The sequence below is a fragment of the Danio aesculapii genome, chromosome 9, assembly GCF_903798145.1.
Source record: "Danio aesculapii chromosome 9, fDanAes4.1, whole genome shotgun sequence".
Lineage (NCBI taxonomy): Eukaryota > Metazoa > Chordata > Actinopteri > Cypriniformes > Danionidae > Danio > Danio aesculapii.
This window is the reverse complement of record NC_079443.1, coordinates 25,071,794-25,091,342: the sequence shown is the minus strand read 5'-3', so window position 1 is coordinate 25,091,342 and position 19,549 is coordinate 25,071,794. Positions and strand designations below refer to the sequence as shown.

General features: G+C 35.2%; 2 protein-coding genes and 1 non-coding gene across 3 annotated transcripts; 2 read left to right on the top strand and 1 right to left on the bottom strand.

Moving 5' to 3' along the window:
• Positions 1–939: 939 nt before the first annotated feature.
• wdfy2 (WD repeat and FYVE domain containing 2) lies at positions 940–10,877 on the top strand. The gene is made up of 12 exons (XM_056465269.1): positions 940–1,076; positions 3,082–3,149; positions 4,181–4,254; positions 4,359–4,413; positions 5,090–5,240; positions 6,238–6,350; positions 7,980–8,106; positions 8,196–8,301; positions 8,424–8,525; positions 9,077–9,207; positions 9,287–9,395; positions 9,735–10,877. Exons 1-12 carry the CDS (start codon positions 940–942, stop codon positions 9,762–9,764), a joined length of 1,203 nt encoding a protein of 400 aa, XP_056321244.1. The 3' UTR covers positions 9,765–10,877.
• Positions 10,878–11,315: 438 nt separating this feature from the next.
• dhrs12 (dehydrogenase/reductase (SDR family) member 12) lies at positions 11,316–16,955 on the bottom strand. The gene is made up of 10 exons (XM_056465270.1): positions 16,833–16,955; positions 16,552–16,685; positions 16,245–16,327; positions 16,060–16,152; positions 15,698–15,779; positions 15,420–15,481; positions 15,040–15,144; positions 14,610–14,700; positions 13,616–13,753; positions 11,316–12,039 (listed from the first exon to the last, which is right to left on the bottom strand). Exons 1-10 carry the CDS (start codon positions 16,886–16,888, stop codon positions 11,927–11,929), a joined length of 957 nt encoding a protein of 318 aa, XP_056321245.1. The 5' UTR covers positions 16,889–16,955; the 3' UTR covers positions 11,316–11,926.
• Positions 16,956–17,934: 979 nt separating this feature from the next.
• On the top strand, positions 17,935–18,044 carry trnal-caa (transfer RNA leucine (anticodon CAA)). The gene is made up of 2 exons: positions 17,935–17,972; positions 17,999–18,044. It is a non-coding gene; the product is annotated as a tRNA-Leu (tRNA).
• The last annotated feature ends 1,505 nt before the right edge of the window (positions 18,045–19,549 follow it).

Sequence of the window (19,549 nt, the reverse complement as noted above, 5' to 3'; positions counted from 1 at the left end):
TTTCCCGGTGTTGGGTTGCAGCTGGAAGGGCATTCACTGTGTAAAACATATGCCGGATAAGTTGGCGGTTCATTCCGCTGTGGCGACCCCTATTTAATAAAGGGACTAAGCTCTGAATTTATACAAATACATAATGCTCATAATATAAATGGGTAACATTTTCATGGTTTACATAATTACAAATCCATCACAAAAACAGTATAATGTTCATATTTTTTTCTTCAGAACGCATTTGTGTAATCAGAATACATTAACTAAATATTGTAATTTAGATTATATTACTGAGTTGTAATTTAAGTAATCTAATGTGTAAGCAATTTAATATATATAAATAAATAAGTCAACCAAATCAACAGCACTCTACAGAGATTATAACTAGTCAATAACAGTTGGGTTAAGTTGGCTTCTTGAAGTTGACTGGAGGATGTAACGTTACAGTAGCCTGATTCTGTGGTGTCTGAATACACATGGTAAGGCAAATAGAACAATTTCCACTTTTTGGGTTTTATTATTTACTCCAAAGTAAAACAAAAAAATAGAATAACTAACCAAACACAGATGATTAATTTAATGGTTTAATTTGAGCAAACAGCATTTTTGTACAATGGTGCAATGAACCAATGTATGTTAACATAACCGTATGTAAATAAAAAGAAAGAAAAAAACTTCCGGTTTTACAATTATGGTATTCGTTTGCGTCAACGCTGCACATCGCAAACGCATTCATCTGTGATTCACTCAGAAGTCGGATCGTCTGCGTCTATGGACGCTGAAAGCACACCGTAGGCATCATGACATAGAGATCGCGTGTCACTGTAAACAGAACAGACTGAGAGGTAAATCAGCTGACCTGCAACATCTCTGACCGCATTTCACCGCGCAGCAGGTCTGTGTTATGCTGCCGAAAGAGGCTTCAGGTGTCGGACAAACTACAGCGCCATGGCGGCAGAGATTCATCCCCGCCCGCAGACACGCAAACCCGTCCTGCTGAGCAAGATCGAGGGTTTCCAAGATGTGGTAAATACGGCTGTGATCATCCCCAAAGAGGACGGCGTTATCAGCGTATCTCAAGACAGGTCAGAACACGTTTGATTAGAAACCCAAAACAATGACTTAACGTTACATTACAGTGCGCACTAGCAGACGGTAATCTTATAAGCGCCGCTGACATCTTAATAAGTAGACTAAAATATATAATGTATGTGACATGTTAAGTACTGTCGTGGAATACAGATTAGGCACGTTTGTCTCATTTGTTGTGGCTAAATAAACGACTGTGGTGTATTTAAGAGTATCATCTCCAAGTGACATTAAACAGAGAATGAAAATTCATTGGATAATAATAAATATAGATATTTTTGTGTGTGTTTAATGTGTTGAAGCTGTGCACTGAAGCATCTCTTTCTGATGCGCGTGACTACATTTTCCTTTCCTGCCTAAAACACTGACCAAAGCAGAACGCTTTTGCTCCGGGCTGTAGAGTATTTCATTATATATAGTCTACTGACAAATATGACAAATAAACTATTTGATGAAGAAATCACTTATTTCTATCTGTAAGGTACAGGCAGTGGGAAAAAAAAAAAAAAAAAAAAAAAAATACACTCGCCAGTTTTGTTTAAATTAAGGATGGAAAGAGTAGAAGAATAACTTGTGGTTATTATTAACTAATGTCCATGAGCATTGCTGTTAATTAAAACGAAATAAAATAAGTTTTAGGCTATTATTGTTTTGTTTGTTCTATAATATATTCGGTTCAAATCATGGCAAGCAGTTCAGTGTTCTGAGGAAATAATAGATCTGCATTATTGTGAGGAAAATATGTTTAAAAAGTGTTAGTAGATTTACTAAGAAAGGATTTGGATGAAAATAACGATAGGCACATTTGTTTAAATTATTGAATCATTATTTTAAGAGATAGTTTACACAACCATTGCAAATGTAATGATAATTTGCTCACCCTCAGTCTAAACAAAATGTAGGAACGTTTTTTTTGTTCTCCTGTAGAATCTTTAGATTTTTTTTTTGGCTAAAACCCAAGTCCTTGGTAACATTTATTTGATTTCCTGTAGCTTCTGCACTGAGGTCTTATAAACTAAAATGGATGGTCTGTGTAAGAAATATTGTTTACAACATTATTATCTGATGGTAAATTAACAGGAAAATACTTGAATACAATTCTTTAATAACTGAGGTGTTACAAACATACAGAAGTTTGCTTGTGGACATCCACTGCTTTAACAGTGTTACATACAAAAAAAAGGTTATCTATGGAATCATTGAACCAACCTGAATCTTCGATAATTACTCTTGAATACTGAATACTCCAGTTCAAAATGAGATGTTTCACAGTTCAGAGTAATGAGTGTCATATGACTGAGTTTGCAAGCACACCTTCAGTTCAGGCAAATAAACACTCTAAGAGCAACAGAGGTCAATGTCAGACCCATGTTGACTTCTGTAACCAGACAGGAGAGCTTATATGTTAGTCAGCACATGGTGAAATGCAGTGGGTGAGAAAGCATGTTGGTTTAAAAATATTTTACATCTGATAGGGTAAAAATAGCAAAAACTTATGGTTAAAGTGTAAGTTAGTAGAGGCCCTATTGCAAAAATATCTTGCGCTTGCTTCATACTTTTGTTCTTCAACAAGACAGAACATGTTATGGTGTTTACTTTATACCAATGCACAGTTAATAGTTTTAAATTTTTAATCATTTAACACATTCAAAATCATTTAACACACTTCAAAAAAAGTGTTTTCTATTCATGCTTTTTAATTTGTCAAAGCAAAATCCACTTTCCATGCGTCCTAAAATCAGAATGCATATGGCCCATCCATGTGTTCTATCATGTTGGCATCTCTGATCCCAGCCACAGTTTTAGCTCCATTTGAGGTCTTATTGTGTCTGGTGATTTAAAGTGATTAGAGATCAGTCTCAAGCAGACATGTATACTTGCGTATTATTACTCCTGGTAATTTGTGCATTGTTTTGCTTGCCACTTTGATAGCACAGTGTATGTTGTGTGTACATTCATGTAAAATTTGTAATCAAGCTTATATATTTAAATTTGTTTTAGGACAATCCGTGTGTGGCTGAAGAGGGACAGTGGTCAGTATTGGCCCAGTGTCTATCACACAATGCCTGGTGAGTGTTCAGCCCAACACTTTCTGGCAGTTTTGCTGGAGTAGTAACCTCATATGAAAAACAAGTCCAAAATTAGAAACCTGGTTTGAATATATGAGCTGCTTCTCTGCTTTTGGTTGGTTGAGTATTATGTGCTGTACATTGGTCACCGCTTATAAAACATTTATTCCTGTTATTTTCAATAGAATTTTCTATAGCATTAGGCTTATTAGGTTTAACATTAGGTTTATCTGCTTGCATGGTAAAGTCTAAGTTTGCACCAACATTTTTATTATGTTTTATTATTCTTTTTGGTTGTCTATTGTCATGGATAGCTATTTTCTTCTTGCTGTGTAAAATTGTTTACATTCGCCATGTACTTCAATCTTTTTATCTTAGGCAGATTCATGAGTATGTTTTAATCCATGCGATTTTGCTGTACCAAACAAAGCCTGATTGAACTGCTTTGATTTTGTCAAACAGAAACTTATCCTAGGAGTTTGTTTAGCTATCATCATGGTACTTATCCTTAAGCTTTGTCAAATTACTTCAGCAGTCAAAATAGATTGGAGAGAAAAGGATTGGAAAAAGCAAACATATAGTATGTTTAGTCTTAAAGTTGTCAACTGCCAAAAAAAGCCTTTTACGCAACAGTATTGTGCAGTTAGGCCCCATAACTGCAAATGCCTAAATATAAAAGCAACTTCTTTAAAAAGCAGTTGTGTATGAGGACTTGGCAACTTGGGTTTCTAGGCAGCTTACTGGGTACCTGAACTGCTTGATATTATGGAACAGGTAACCACAGATCTTCAGGAATTTTACTATAAACGTGTGAAATGTGAAGTGAAACTAATTTAGACATGAAGTTCAGCTCGTTTGCAGGTTCAGACAGGACTTTCATTTCTATGCAGTGATGGCCACATTGTTTACTTACTTTCTAGTTAACTTTTGCAGACTTTTTAAGAGGTCACTGGCTTTTAATTGAGTGTGTTTAAAGTTTACTGCTGCTCTGTGGATTTTTTTAAACAGATATACTCTTTCTTATGTTGCAGTTGTGTGTTCATGCATGTCATTTAACCCAGAGACAAGGAGGATCTCTGTAGGGTTGGAAAACGGCACTGTATCGGTATGATAAATTAATATTATTATTACCGATCACAAAGTGCAACTGCTGCTGTTCTCTTACACACAGCTGCTTAGGTTCATTAAGACAGGAGCTTCTCTTTGCAGGAGTTTGTTCTGTCAGAAGACTACAACCAAATGACTCCTGCTCGGACATATCAGGGTAAGTCACAAATCTAGTATCGCTTTTCATGTTTAACTTAACATTAATAAAATAAACATGTAGAATTATCACATTTATCTCCCCCTTTGATTTGAATTGTCAGGAAAATTTATTTATTCTGTTGATACCCTTAATTTCTTTGGTCTTTTGTCTGGATTTCCCCTTGTGGTTTATCATCATACATTCAAATGTTGTTACATTTAAAATCTTATGCTACCCTACCCAGCTAAATCTGTTTTATTGAAAACAAACAAACAAAAAATGATTTCAAATAATCTTTATGTGGGGTGACCTATCCTTTAGGTCCATGCTATGTGAGAAAACAAAGATGATTGATATTCTAGTTTCTTCCATATTTCCATATTTCTTCCATAACGCACCTATTTTGAACATTCATCTCAGAGTTACCATGCCTCATTAGGGCCTGAATGGACAAGTTAACCTTCTTTAAAATGGCCTATCCCAGCACAGAAAACTGATAGCATTATTTGTACACAGAGTGAAGTGCAGAAATGGCTGTGGTTTTAAGTGTGGTGGTTTGTTACTGAAATCCAGTATGTCATTAGTTGTTCTGTATTGTATTTGTGTGAATAGGATAGCATGATTGTATTTTTGAATGTAGTAAAGTGAGCGGTCTGTGCTTTGCTCATTGTCTTTTGTCTCTTGTTTCTGTTAGCTCATCAGGGTGGAGTGACCGTGGTGCTGTTTGTCTTAGAGATGGAGTGGGTTCTAAGCACAGGTCAGGACAAGAGCTTTACGTGGCACTGCTCGGAGAGCGGACAGCAGCTGGGCACATACAGGACCACAGCATGGGTGTCTGGACTACAGTATCCATTTATACACCACTCCACAATACCTGCCAGTTTATAACCAGACATTATAAAATATGCTTATGAATTAGTCAAGCTTTCAATGTTCACAGATAACTCTGCCCTTTGATGAAAGATTAAATTAAACTGACTTTATTATATAGCTAATTGTAGGTAATAAACTGTCTTAGACAATTTGTCACCTTAGAATTATAAGGGTCTATCTGACATTTGTCAAAATTGAGTTATTGACTTATTATGAGATGTTTTTTTAAAGTTGTTTACATTTTAAGACTTTTTAAAAAAAAAAAAAAACAAATGTTACACACATACTGTTTGCTATGGAATGCAAAAACTTTGAAGCTCAATATCTCAAAATCATCCAGAGAGCAGATAAAACCTTAATTCCAAGGTGACAAATTTCCCATCTTTCCAATCATATCAACAGCAACACAAATAATTAACTTAAATGTTAAGTATGCATAATTTATATTACTAATATACCTAGATAAAGAGACTGAGCATTTACTCACCCTCGTGCTCAAAACCAGTTTGAGTTACATCCTGTAAAATATGAAGGACAATATGTGGTAGTAACCTGCTTCTGTAGAAAGCACAATGTCTGAAGAACAATAATAATTAAATTACTTTAATGTTTTGCTCTGCAGTGCACACAAATTTATTATTTTTATGTAATTAAAATGTCGAAATTTGTAGCAGTTCTAGTAGTAGTAGCTATTACTAGTAGCTTATGGGCAGATTAAGCTGTGGCATTATCAACTGATGTTTAATACAGACCCTTTTTTAGATCTTAATTGAACATTTATTGTAAAAGTCAAATCTTAAGTGAAAAACCAAGTTTCCTCCAAGTTCTAACACCATTCCTGCAACACTTTGTTTGGGCTGTAAACTTCATTTTCCTCCGGTGCATCTCTACTGTATTCATATAGATAGCTGAGATTCTGGAGGGGTTTCAGAACTTTCAGAGTTTGTGCTTCTTGACAGTCTGTGTAAGATTTGATGTGGAGACCAGACATGCCTTCGTGGGAGATCATTCTGGGCAAGTGACAATCCTAAAGCTGGAACAGGACAACTGCAGCCTGGTCACCACATTTAAAGGCCACACAGGTGCTTACACAGACAGCACATTGCAACAATTAGACACACGATGAAATAGAATTTTTTTTTTAAAGGAATTAGCACTTTCATCATTAACCCAGAATACATTTAAGATTTTTTTAAGCAATTCAAATTAAGCAATTCAATCAAAAGCAAAATATAAGTAACGAACTCCTAGACGATCAGCAAAGAAGTTGCATAAAAACTAGCATTTATTTACTAGCAATTATTTATTCATAAGTGAAAGCAGATGGTGTGCTCAAATCAGCTTATTGTCCAAAAATGAGAGAGGGGTCTGGCTGCAGACTCGGTGCAGATGCAATCTGAGCTGCATCCAATGCTTTTTAATGTGCTCACCTAACCCCACCCCTAACAGTGACATCACTAGCTCCATTGAGTGCATTGAGTCTGACATTGCATTTCTGAGCGATGCACTCTCAGCTTGCATCATAAAGGCTGCATCCAGATACTATTGGAAAATGAATGCACCAATAATTAAAATTTAAATGACTGCCTCCAATCATTCCATTGTGGATGTCGTCCTCTGGTGGCATGGATGATAACTGACTCAGCTATAACATTGTTTTTCTGCCTAAAAAGGGTATATGCCGAGCTAGTGTTTTTCCCATACTGATAAACTTCCGGTGACCTGTTATTGTGAGTTTTTTTCCATTTTATACGGTTCATTTTACAGCATCGATGTTGTAATATCATTAAAATACAATCAGTTAAACAGACTTTGGCATTTTTAATTGCTCAAGCATAAAACGAGACAAAAAGTTGTTTGCTCGCATGCGCCAGAATGGGCAGGCTACCGCAGAAGCTCCACTGAATATACTGGGGTAAAATAAATGCTCATATTATAAAGACATGGCAGGGAAAATGTAATTTAATGCAGTGCTTCTTGTACAATCTGAGACCCACTATATATCAGATATCACTTAACCAGTGGAGATTGCTGATTTTTAAAGAAAACAGACCTTAAACACGCCGAATTTGCATTAGCATACAGTTCACCGGAAACAATTAACCCAGGTTACTGGCAAATTAAAAGTCCTATTAGCATGCTTCGGCATATACACTATAGCCTCTAAAATAGGTTTAAATCCAAAAGTTCAAAAACATTTTCTCATTCTATACATTGCAGCTTTTGGTTTTTTTTTGTAACGTGAATAAAACAGGTTAAAAAATAGGTCTCTGTAAACCCCTCCTTTCTGAGAGCCTATTCTGCTCTGATTGGTCAGATGGCTAAACACTGTTTATAATTACCTGTCATCTTAAATTTTAGCTTCAGATGGGGCTTCCTTGTGAACATAGGAATATAAACAGTAACATATTTTACCATATCAACCTGATAAAGACCAAAGGCTGGCATTATGCAAATAAAAAAAAAAAGTACATTTTCACTCGTTTCAGAGAATTCAAAACATTTCTTTTCTTTTGGGAGACACAAACTTTGAACATATTTTGTAGATCTACAAACAACCACTTTGCAGAGATTTTTTTTTTTAACGCACAAGTATTTTAATATTCATGGATGCATCCACACAATACTGTTTAATGGAAAAATGCACACTTAAACCGATCCTGCAAAAGGCCATATTGTTGAATGATTTATGTGTCTAATTATGCATGCAGGCAATGTTACGGCCTTGTGTTGGGATCCCGTGCAAAGGGTTTTATTTTCTGGAAGTTCTGATCATTCAATCATCATGTGGGACATTGGAGGCCGAAAAGGAACAGCTATTGAACTGCAGGGCCACAAGTAGGTTTGAATTGTTGTCTTGTATTTGAGAGAAGGATAAGTAAGTCAAGCTCATCATGTCCTGCTATTTGTGTGTGTGTGTGTGACAGTGATAAAGTGCAGGGTTTGTGTTACGCTCCTCACACTCGTCAGCTCATTTCCTGTGGCTCAGATGGGGGAATCGTTATCTGGAATATGGACGTCACTCGACAAGAGGTGAGAGAATCCTAGTGTGAGAATCAAGCGTTTAGCACAAAGCGGACTGACAACAGGATGTGTGCCGTTTATGTTACATGTGTCTGTTCAGATAGCTTGAGCATGTCTGTTCTGTGTCTCAGACCCCAGAGTGGCTCGACAGTGACTCGTGTCAGAAGTGTGAACAGCCTTTCTTCTGGAACTTCAAACAGATGTGGGACAGTAAGAAAATTGGCTTGCGGCAGGTACAGCACGAATATAGATGTGCTTTCTGGTTTTACAGCCAAATCTTAAATAAAAAACTTTGAAGCCAGGTATGTTTAGTTGGGATGTATAAAATAAGACCTTTTATAGAATAATATTGAGTACAATTGAAAACTCTTTTTTTAATAAATGTCTTTACTCTCTCGTCATGTTATTTTAATGCAGCTTTACTGATTAAAATTATTTATATTTTTCACAAAACGTACTAACCTCAAGGTGTACAGTGTTGGAAAAAATTAAGAGATCATTTGAAAGTTTCTCACAGGTTTAAGTGAAATGTGGCTGTAATTTAAGTGAAAAAATGCTGTAATTGAAAGCATTTTTTTCTGAAAATGTCAGATAAACAAAAGTTTTGTTGACAGATTTTTCATACAAATATTGATTTCAAACTCTCCTGAAGTCAGAACGTTGGAATTATGTTGCCCAAAATGATTTAAACATTAGATCTTTATTATTATTTTATGCAAAAAATGCATTAAATGACATTTTAAATTGGAATAATATTGATTTTACTGTTTTTTTTTCCCCCCAGCATCATTGCAGGAAATGTGGCCAGGCCGTGTGTGGCAAGTGTTCCTCGAAACGTTCCACAATTCCTCTCATGGGATTTGAGTTTGAGGTGCGGGTTTGTGACAGTTGTCATGACTCGATTACAGATGAGGAGTAAGTCAGATTCATACCGTCTTGAATATTTTGTGTCTCTTAAATGGTAGAATCACCCAAAGCTTTTGTTGTTGTTCAGACGGGCACCCACTGCCACGTTCCATGACAGCAAGCACAGCGTCGTACATATGCAGTATGAACCAACTAGAGGTTGGCTGCTCACCTCCGGCACAGACAAAGTCATCAAGGTCAGTCACTCTACTCACAAATGTTTCTGGATTTCTTTTTTTTTTTTTTTTTTTTTACAAATGGTTGAATACTAGTTTAATAATAAAAACATGTGAAGTCATGAATTATATATAAATAATTCTGCATTTACAAACTTTTAATAATTGTATTATTGTTATAACTTTTGAGAAGTACATTTAATTATTCTGTACCAATGATCCTACATTATAGTCAGTTTCTTCAAGCTAAAGCAAACTTTTTTATTCTCATGGCTGTTGTGATTTTCAGTTAGAATTGTTTATGCTTGAATTGTTAAGTGAAGTTTGGCTGTACATTGAGTGTGGGGTGTGTTTATGCAGCTATGGGACATGACTCCAGTGGTGTCATGAGAATCCTCTAAATCATCTGCAAGCATCAGTGAACCAGAGCTGAACCTGAACCGAAAATCATGTTTGTGGAGAACGATCAGATTTAGGTCACTTCTCGTGGGTGGATTCATCTCACGGAGGAAAAACTCAAGGATATCATGGTTTTGAGTTCAGCATGTGCGTTTGTACAGTATGTATTTGTGCATGTGCACGTGGGTTATGGGAACCAATGTGTAAATATTGTTGTCTAAATCTGCTCATTTCAGGTTGTTTATATTGATATAAACCTGTGTTATGTTGTGTGTAAAAAATATCCGCATTCATTCTGTCATCAAGGAATCCCTGTGTTATTGCATTAAAGCATGCTGGAAGTGTTTTTATATTCAAGTGCCTTTACCGCAGCTCAATCAGTGGTTTAGGCATTGGAAAATAATGTCTACTATTGCCTCTTGGTCATGATCCACTAATCTGTTTGACTGTACATGTAAGCACTTAATTTTACTGGCATTTTAACACCAGTATTAAACATGCACATATTCACAAATATTGTTGTTTATACAGGGTACAAGTTCAGTGATGCTTCATTGTAATAACATTGTGTTTGATCTGATTAAAGCTGATGTTTCATATACATCTTATTACTGTAGAAACACTGTTGTATTTGGTTCATCATTGGCTCAGAAAATATGATGGTGGTTTAAAACATAATTTGATTTCCGTCAGGCATGAATACATATATTGACTCACAGTGACTTTACAAAGTGAGTTTCCTTTAGCGTGATTTGGGCATTACACAATACGTTAAACGCTACTTGTTTACAAAGCACAGAGATAAACAGCGGGAATGACAATTAGTTGCAAATGTGGAGGTTGAATTTTAAACTAGGGTTTTGTAAGGATTTATTTTATTGAAGGGTTTTATTTTGTATTATTTATAAAGTTCATTTTAAAGTACAGTGCCGTTTTAACTTTTAAGGTAAGGATTTTAGAAAAATCTTTTAACGCTCTTAATGCTCACCAAGACATCATTTATGTGGTTTTCTAATGTTTAAATTGTCATTTTTGAAAGTCATGATCTTTCAGAAATCATTCAAATGCACATGATTTGTTGATCAAATAAAAATTGAAAATGGGTGTCCTGTTTAATTTTTTTTATGGAAACTGCATTTATAAAGGATTCTGTAAGAATAGGATGTTCAACAGGGGCATACTGTCACTTTTGATCTATTTATTGCATCCCAATCACAAAAAAATTGACCAATTGTATAAATGCTAATAACGACAATGTTCACCATGAGTTAAAAAGCTTGGTTGTGTCCCTAGTATACAATTCCTCTGGTTTGGTTTCAATATACGCATTTAACACATGGATTCAAGTTGTTTTCTGAAGTACATAAATGTTACTACAAATGCAAAATACCCCCAAATTATATTGTTCATTTATTTTTTTTTAAATACAAAAAATACATATCAATAGCCACACATTAGCTTATACAAAAGATTTAATTGTTAATGATGAGTTAGTAAATTGTTAACATGTGTATGTGTGTGTGTATATACGGGACAAACACAAAATCTATAATATTTATTTGTTTAATATGATATTTGTTCACACAGTGATTATTTTATTATAATATTATTTTCATGATAATATGACTATTGTGTCATACGCAGCTATTCAGTCTTGAAATCACTTTGTAGGCCAGCAAGAGGCCAATTTAAAATTGATTTAATTTTGGCATAGCAGTTTTAAATTTATTTATTTAACAAAATCATTGGTTATTTAGAGATTGCAGAGGTTGTCTGATTAATCAATGTAAACTTTGTTGTACTTTATTTTTAACAGTTTTCTGAAAAACCAAAAAAGCAGCTTTAACATTGATGTTTCAAATATGACTAGGTGCAATGCATGTAAACAACATTGATAACTTTTTACTTGAGAAACTCCATATTCCTCCTTTCCAATAGCAGAAGTGGGTGTTTTAGTGTCTCAACTAATTGAGTAGAGTAACGAATAGGAGTGTAGATTTTTAGAATATTGAAAAAAACAATTCAGGTTGTTGTGATTACACCTTTTTGTTACATCTTTGCAATTCTTACCATTATTAAGAATAAATACCAGTCTTTTTGTGGAATGATGGCTACACTTCAGATTTGGCCGCTGAAATTTGAAACACAGCTGATTAATTCTTGAATTTGTCAGCCAGCTCCTCCAACAAGTTCATCAACTTCTGGTCTTCAGCTGGAGGAGATTTGGAGAAGGCCAAAGGCAAATGTGTAGAAACCGCTTTTCTGTCTGCAGAAGTAAATGTTTTTGAAAGATATTTTAGTTATTTGTTAAAGAGACATTTAGTCTGCTATACAGAGACATGTTTAATGTGCACAGAATATTAAAGCATGCCTTCTGCTACGTCAGTGGTTCTTAAACTGGGGGTCACAGAATAATTTCAAAGGGTCGCGAGAGAGTGATTTAAAAACGGTGTAATTTTCAGTGATTATAATATATATTTTTTCAGTATTACAAGTGAAAGCTAATATTTTTTTAGTTTTTTAAAGATATTACTGATGAATTCATAAAGTATTTAGGACACATTCAGACAAAATGCATCTTTGCACTTGAAACGCAGCGCTCAGGAACAGTTTAAGACTGATGTCATGTTAACTTGACGCAGTAAACAAAGCCTTCAACGCTTGCCCCGCCTTCGCGCTCTTCTTATTGGCCCACGGCTCTAGAACTGAATGCGAATGGATTGGTTAAAATCAGCTGTCAATCACTCAGTCAACGCCTCCTGCATTCAGATGACAGGAACTACAACCGCGAAAATGTAAGTTGCTGAAGATGAGAGAAACAACACTGACAGATTTTGTCTTAGAAACACCTAAAGCTACAAATAATGGCACATCTGATTACTGATCATCTACACTTTTCGAAGAGTGGTTAAAAGACTTCCATTGGCTATGAAAATGAAAATAACTAAAGCATTCACTGTAAAGTCTGTGGGACAGAATTTTCAGGTAACTGTTTTGCCACAGACACATTTTAAGCACAAGAGGTTCTGTTTAATCCTTCATTTAATCTCCAGATGCTGTCAACTGTGCAAGTGGCAGCTATATGTAAAATTTAACACCACGTACACTATCGCAAAAGGGCTTGCACTGACTAAGATTAAACTAATATTGCAGCTCATGAAAAGACCGGTATTGCTATTAGAGTGATGTATGCAAATAATAAGGTATACGTTAAAAGCATCTGCAATATCAGACAGCACCCGTGAGAACACAGCACAGTTATCGTTAACAGATTCACTCATGTCAAACAGTGCTTGCAGGGCCAGTAAGCGGTCCGTGTATCTTGGTCACTCAATTAAGCTATAAAAATGTATTTTCTTGTGATAACAGGATTTCGTTGAGACATATTTTCCTCACGCATTCATATATATATATATATATATATATATATATATATATATATATATATATATATATATATATATATATATATATATATATATTTGCTTGCTAGTTTTGATTAGTGTTGATTTCAAATGCAATAAATCCGTTTATAAAAATTTGTAGTAACAGTGCGATAATTGGTGGGTGCCACTAAATTTTGGCTGGTGCGCCTAAATTGAAAAAGTTAGGAGCACCAGAGCTACCAATAAAAATGTTAATTTCGAGCCCTGTAATGTATAGTAAATATAGTTAAAATATTGTGAACAGCTTAAAAAAGTTATTTTTATTGTTTGGATATGCTTTGGTAGTGGGGGGTAGCGAGTTCTTGACGATTTTACATTGGGGGTCGCTAGTTTAAAAGTTTGAGAACCACTGTGTTACGTGACAGGTAGTTATGCAAATTGAAAACTTTTCTTGACCTTGAAAGAAGAGGCCACTGGGTTGTCTGCTGGCAGCATCTGATACGGCCAGCCACACCACTGTGTCAGCACCCTGCGCTTCAGTACGCAGCTTATTCTTCATTTTCTCATAAAAATCGGGCATGGATGAGCGTACAGCTGTCAACAGGGGAAAAAAATCTTAGTGGCTGAAATTGAAAAATGGCTATGACTACTATAAGCAAGACATCTATGGCAAGCCATTTAACAATTAATCTGTAAACCTTAGTATGTATTAGTAACTATTAGTCTATATTACCCATTAAATAAATGGCAGTGCTTGTCATTGCATACTAGTACATACTTCACTCGTGAATAGAAACCATTCTATTGTTATCAGACTTTCGATTTTTGCCTTTGACTTCTGTGAGGATAGGTCAAGATATCGACTATTCGGTTTTGACTAGTTCTAATTTTTAGATACTAGTACTTATTCATTAGGTATTCATATATATATATATATATATATATATATATATATATATATATATATATATATATATATATATATATATATATATATATATATATATATATATATATATATATATATATATATATATATATATATATATATATATATATATATATTAAATAGATGCTAGTACTTGTTACAGACTAGTGCTTTTTGATTAGCTACTAGTCTGCCATCTAATCAATAGATACTAGACTAGAGCTACTGGTAGCACTTTATTTCAGTCGTTCCTCGTGTATATACTTTGTACTTATCATAGTCATTACATAAACTGGGTAATAAGTGGGTACTACCCCTAAACCTTATACAGCACAGTACTTTCTTAGGCAAGTACACTGTTGAACAGGTTAGTAGTACTTAATGGAAAATATACTAGTATCTAATAAAGAAGTAGAAGAACATACTAGTGGTAGATACTTGTAAATTATATAGATTAAACATTAAAACGACTTGCCATAAGACAGAGTCTACAAGATGATGACGTAGACAGAAGCTGCCTACCTGGAGTGTCTGCCCAGCCTGGATGCATGGATGAGAAGTGAATTTCTTTGTGCTGAGTTGCCCATTGTTCGGTCATGATCACCTGTTGCCTCTGAGAAAGGTCACAAACACTTAACAACTCTGGCATCTTTACTTAAAATAACGTTAACAACAATTCATTTAACAAAATGTATGCAGTGAATCGGCTCCATCTTTGTAAAATATAATGATCACTGTAACAAAGGTAGGCCGGGGATGCTGCTGGAACCTGTTGTTATGCACCACTATTATTGTTAGCAGCAATGGACTGAATTGATAAGCCAGCAAAAGTATAAAAGCAACATTTTTCTATGGTTTCTCATTGATAAATTCAAATAGTAGTATACTTATATAATGTGAGAGGCAGTGCAAAGTTTGCTCACTGGAAAACAAAAAATTATTATAATAGTACCTTGTTTTGCGCATAAGCCATGGTGCCGTCAAAAGAACCTTTTTCAAACTGAAGGTCTTCCACATTTAATTTCTGAACCAGCATTCCACCAGACGACACGCTGATCTGTTAAAACAATGATAGTAATGGATTTTTAAAAATCTCTAATGAATTATAAAAAATGAAAAAAAGATAGCTAAATTATAGTTATTAAAGTTTTGGGGAAAATTTATTTCTGAATTATGAACTTGAAAACATGTCAGTAAAGTCATGCATATCTGGAAACTTTATAAGTGTAAATGTAAGAATAAAGAGATATATGGTGGCACTGTATAAATGGCAGCTTTTTACTACATAATTCATTAAGACCCACACAAGAACATGCATTTCTTCTCACTTACCACTCTTGGATTTTCTGACCTCTTCAGTGTTGGAATCAGTGCTGTTGTCAGTATATATGTCCCTGTAAAACAAACAAAGTATGCGTGCCAATCTCTTATCTCTCCATTTGTAATAGGTGACACTAAAAACTTAAAATCTCTGTAAAAAAAAATGGTACCATAATATCATAAAATAGGCAAAACTAAGATTTTATAGAATCTCACCTTTTGTGGCACACATTATGGAAAAAAGTAAAGATCAGTATCAAATTAGTAAAGTTATGAATTAACTTTCATACCGAGTGTGTTTGTCGCAAAGTTCTTCTCCAAGCCATCCTCAGTCAATTCTCTTTGATTGACCATGCAACCTGCATTATTGATCTATGGTAATAAATAAGTGGATGAACAATACAATAGTACAGACAACTTGATAACACACATATTATACATACATTTTACACCCTACAATGGTTGTAATGATGAATGCAAACCACTCATAGCTAGACAAATTAAATATATTACTTAGGGGTAGATGAAAGATCTTTCTGTTGAAACAATTTGATATACCTAATGAAAATACAATCACTGCACAGTGTTTGAGCACTTTCATGCTGTTGCCACAACATTAAAGCAGTCTGCTTTATTACACACTCTAATTTACCAGAACATGTAGATTATGATTCTCAGAAAACCCACTGGCAAATTCCCACACTTTCCTGGGGCTGGACATGTCAACCAAGTGAACATGGACATTCTGAAAACACAAGAGAGAGACATAAACTAGCTGTTTTTGTTTTAGACACAAAATTATTGAAATGGCACAGTTGTGGCTTTGAAAATATGTACCTCACTTTTACTTTGCTCCACAATGTCTTTTCTGGCCTCCTCTGCGCGATCTTTATTTCTGCACACCAGGTGTACAGTCCCGCCTGAAGCAAAGCAAGGTTTGAATGAACTTTGATTTTCTTTAATGCTGCACTTCATCTGCCAGTAGGAGTCACTGTTGTGTCCCTTTTGTTGGTGAAACTTTTAACCTTTCGTTAGGATTTTGATTGAATGAATGAACAAGATCTTCCCAGCTGCTTGGTTCATGGACGGTCAGCTTTAATAGCAGTAGTCATTGTGCTGTATTTACAAAGACATGTTTTCTCACCTCTTTTGGCGATTTCGCAGGCGGCGGCTTTACCGATGCCGCTGTTCGCCCCGGTGATGATGAACGAGCGGCCGTTTACACTCACATCCAGATCGGCCGCAGTGAAGCGCCTCTCCGCCGCCTCATAACCGCTCCTGGAGACAGTTTAACGTTACCTGATTTTATTTAACTGCAGACACTACCGAGGGTGACATTTCAGAAAAGAACCGTTCGTATGACTTGTGCTTATCAGAGTGTTGGACAAGCAGAGACTAAAGTAAAAAGTATAACTGATGGCTTACTTCGTATATTCCTGTAGACCCTTCAGGAACCAGACGGTGTTTCGGTAGATAGACATCCCTACGGTTTCACTCACGGTGTCATAACATACTACAACCGACGACAACAAGCACGTTATCAAGCGCCACGCCCCTGTAGCGTTTGGTAACAGATCACGTGTTGAGTGTGTTGTAAGCAGAGTTGCCAAGTCCGCGGATTTCAAGTAAAATTTAGATTTTCACTGTTTGGCTGAGTTGAATGAAACGCTTAATGAAATGTGTATTCTCCACACGTGATTAAACTGTTGGTGACGAGTTTTGCTAATATGGGAACCTGTAGAGTACTTAATTCTGTGTGGCAAAATATGCAGAATGCAGTTTGGAAAGTAACGTTACTGATCAGTTTCAGCTTGTCTGTAGCAGCAATGAAAACAGTAAATGATTAAAGCTGTACTGGTTTTATTTATTTAGATGATTGAAAGTTACATTTGGCCAGGTATAGCAAATGCACTTAAACAGCATTTTGATATTTTAGAAATTACACTGATATCTTCAACCTGGCTCCTGCAACCTAAAGCAATATACCCAAAGAACAACATTTCAGGACAGAAGACAGGGTAGATAACTGAACAAATGTTCACAAATTTCAATGGTGAACATTCTACATATTTACTGCGGAACGTTCATTTGGAAGCAATTAATGGGCCCTTATATATTACTTTTCCATTCATTCATAAAGCCGTCACATGCTCTGAACATACAGTCCGTCAACAGCCAACCAACTTTAATGCAGAGATCTGGCAACCCTAAAAATAAGCGCGGATATACACATGCGCAAAAATCGATTTACACAATTTTATTGCTTTATGAAAACCTTATGGGCATTTGTTTGAAAATAGTTTTTTAAATATATGAAAAGAATGTGGCCTAGATTTTGATCCTATAACATAATGCCGTCTTATTTTAGGTTAAACGGCTTAAGAGTCGAGTGTACGCACCTGGTAGCAATTAACCTTTAAAAATTAGGATCGCATATTCTGTTCTATGGAGTAGTTAAAACAGACAGCAGTGCAGGTCGGGCAGTCTTTAAAACATATAGCAGCTTTTTCACGGGAGAATATCAGTTGTCAGGATGGCCGAGTGGTCTAAGGCGCCAGACTCAAGGTTCATGCCTTCCCGTAATATGGGGCTTCTGGTCTCCGAATGGAGGCGTGGGTTCGAATCCCACTTCTGACAGAACTTTTTCTTCGCATGTCTATAAACGTAATAGAATGAATTTACAGAGTTAAATGAAAGAAACTAAGGCGATAAAGCACACTCTGTATATTATTATTCAGCGATCAGCGTTTATCTAATTACATCATATATCTTAATTAAGCAAGACTGCTGATTATCAATTTGCCAAACAGACAGAAACCTGCAAAACCAACAGGCAAATTAATAGACAAAAGTTAATATATATATATATACTAACAGTGCGGGCATGTAAATAATTAAATAATTTACACGAATGGGAGAATGGTGAATGCTAAACTGAAAATTTAACCCCCCACCCCCCCCCCCCCCAAACGTTTTTTCATTCTTGAATGTATTTCGTATTTAATTTCCTTAGCTCAACATAATGAGAGGGTGTCTGTCAATCGTCAGAAGCCAGTAAAAATTTGATGATTGACAGACACCCTCTCATTAGCATGAGCTGAGGAAAAGTAAATACGAAATACATTCAAGAATGAGTAAACGTTTGAAAGGGTGGAAAAATCAGCTTTCAGTTTAGCATTTATTCGCCCAACATTTGTGTAATTTATTTGATTATGTACCTGGCCGCACTTATATATTGATTTATGCAGGCAGGATTATGTATTTATTTGCATATTTATTTAGCTATTATTTTATTTATGCAGATATGGATTTATTTACTCATTTATTTAGAAATTTGCGTATTTAATTATTTGTTTGTTTGTTTGTTTTTGCAGGTTTCGTCCTCCATATACCTTTTCGTCTGTTTCGCGTGGTTTTAGAGACATTTCCTTGTTTGTAATTTTCATAGAATTTATATGAGTACCTACCTGCAAAGGCATTGCATTAAAGGCATATTGCTGTAAATGCATTTAAGCGCCACGAGATGGTGCAAAACAGAAAATGAATGTGACTGGAAACTGCTATATACTAGGCTACATCAAATGTAGTACAATACATTTTGCCATGATGTACAGAAGACACAAAATAAAATGCTATTTAGCTTAACATCGTGTTTACAAACCATATTTCATATTTACAACAATAATCATTAGATATTAAAAGGCTTTAAGAAGTAAATTCCCCAAAACGTTTCACATATACTTTGACCAATGACCACTTTGCCTCAAACACATTGGTTTTACACCATTTTCAAGTCTTTTATATAAAAAGTATAAAGTATTATTTTGTGCATGAACTGCGGTTTCATTTATTTGTAAATTGAAGTTATTTTATTGCACATTTTTGACCTTCAGTTTCACAAAAGTTCAAGGCTATGAAAAATGAATGTTGTCTTATAAAGAGCTTATAATGAGATTATGGTTTTGACGTTCATTTCGGCTCATTTTACCGTGCAAAAAAAAAAACCCTCGTCTGCAGTAAATCTGTGCTAATTATCTTAATAAATCCAAGAACACATAATTTCTAAACTCGTAACAGGCGAGGCAGATATCCTGTTTGTCAACATGAACAGATCTAGCCTACTCTTTCCCATGCCGAGAAAA

Coding starts and splice junctions, on each gene's coding strand:
- dhrs12 (XM_056465270.1), bottom strand. CDS start 16,888: ATGTCTATCTACCGAAACACCGTCTGGTTCCTGAAGGGTCTACAGGAA. Junction 16,328..16,551: donor CTGCGAAATCGCCAAAAGAG/GTGAGAAAACAT, acceptor GCTTTGCTTCAG/GCGGGACTGTACACCTGGTG. Junction 14,701..15,039: donor TGGCTTATGCGCAAAACAAG/GTACTATTATAA, acceptor GACCTTTCTCAG/AGGCAACAGGTGATCATGAC.
- wdfy2 (XM_056465269.1), top strand. CDS start 940: ATGGCGGCAGAGATTCATCCCCGCCCGCAGACACGCAAACCCGTCCTG. Junction 4,414..5,089: donor TCCTGCTCGGACATATCAGG/GTAAGTCACAAA, acceptor TGTTTCTGTTAG/CTCATCAGGGTGGAGTGACC. Junction 9,208..9,286: donor GACTCGATTACAGATGAGGA/GTAAGTCAGATT, acceptor GTTGTTGTTCAG/ACGGGCACCCACTGCCACGT.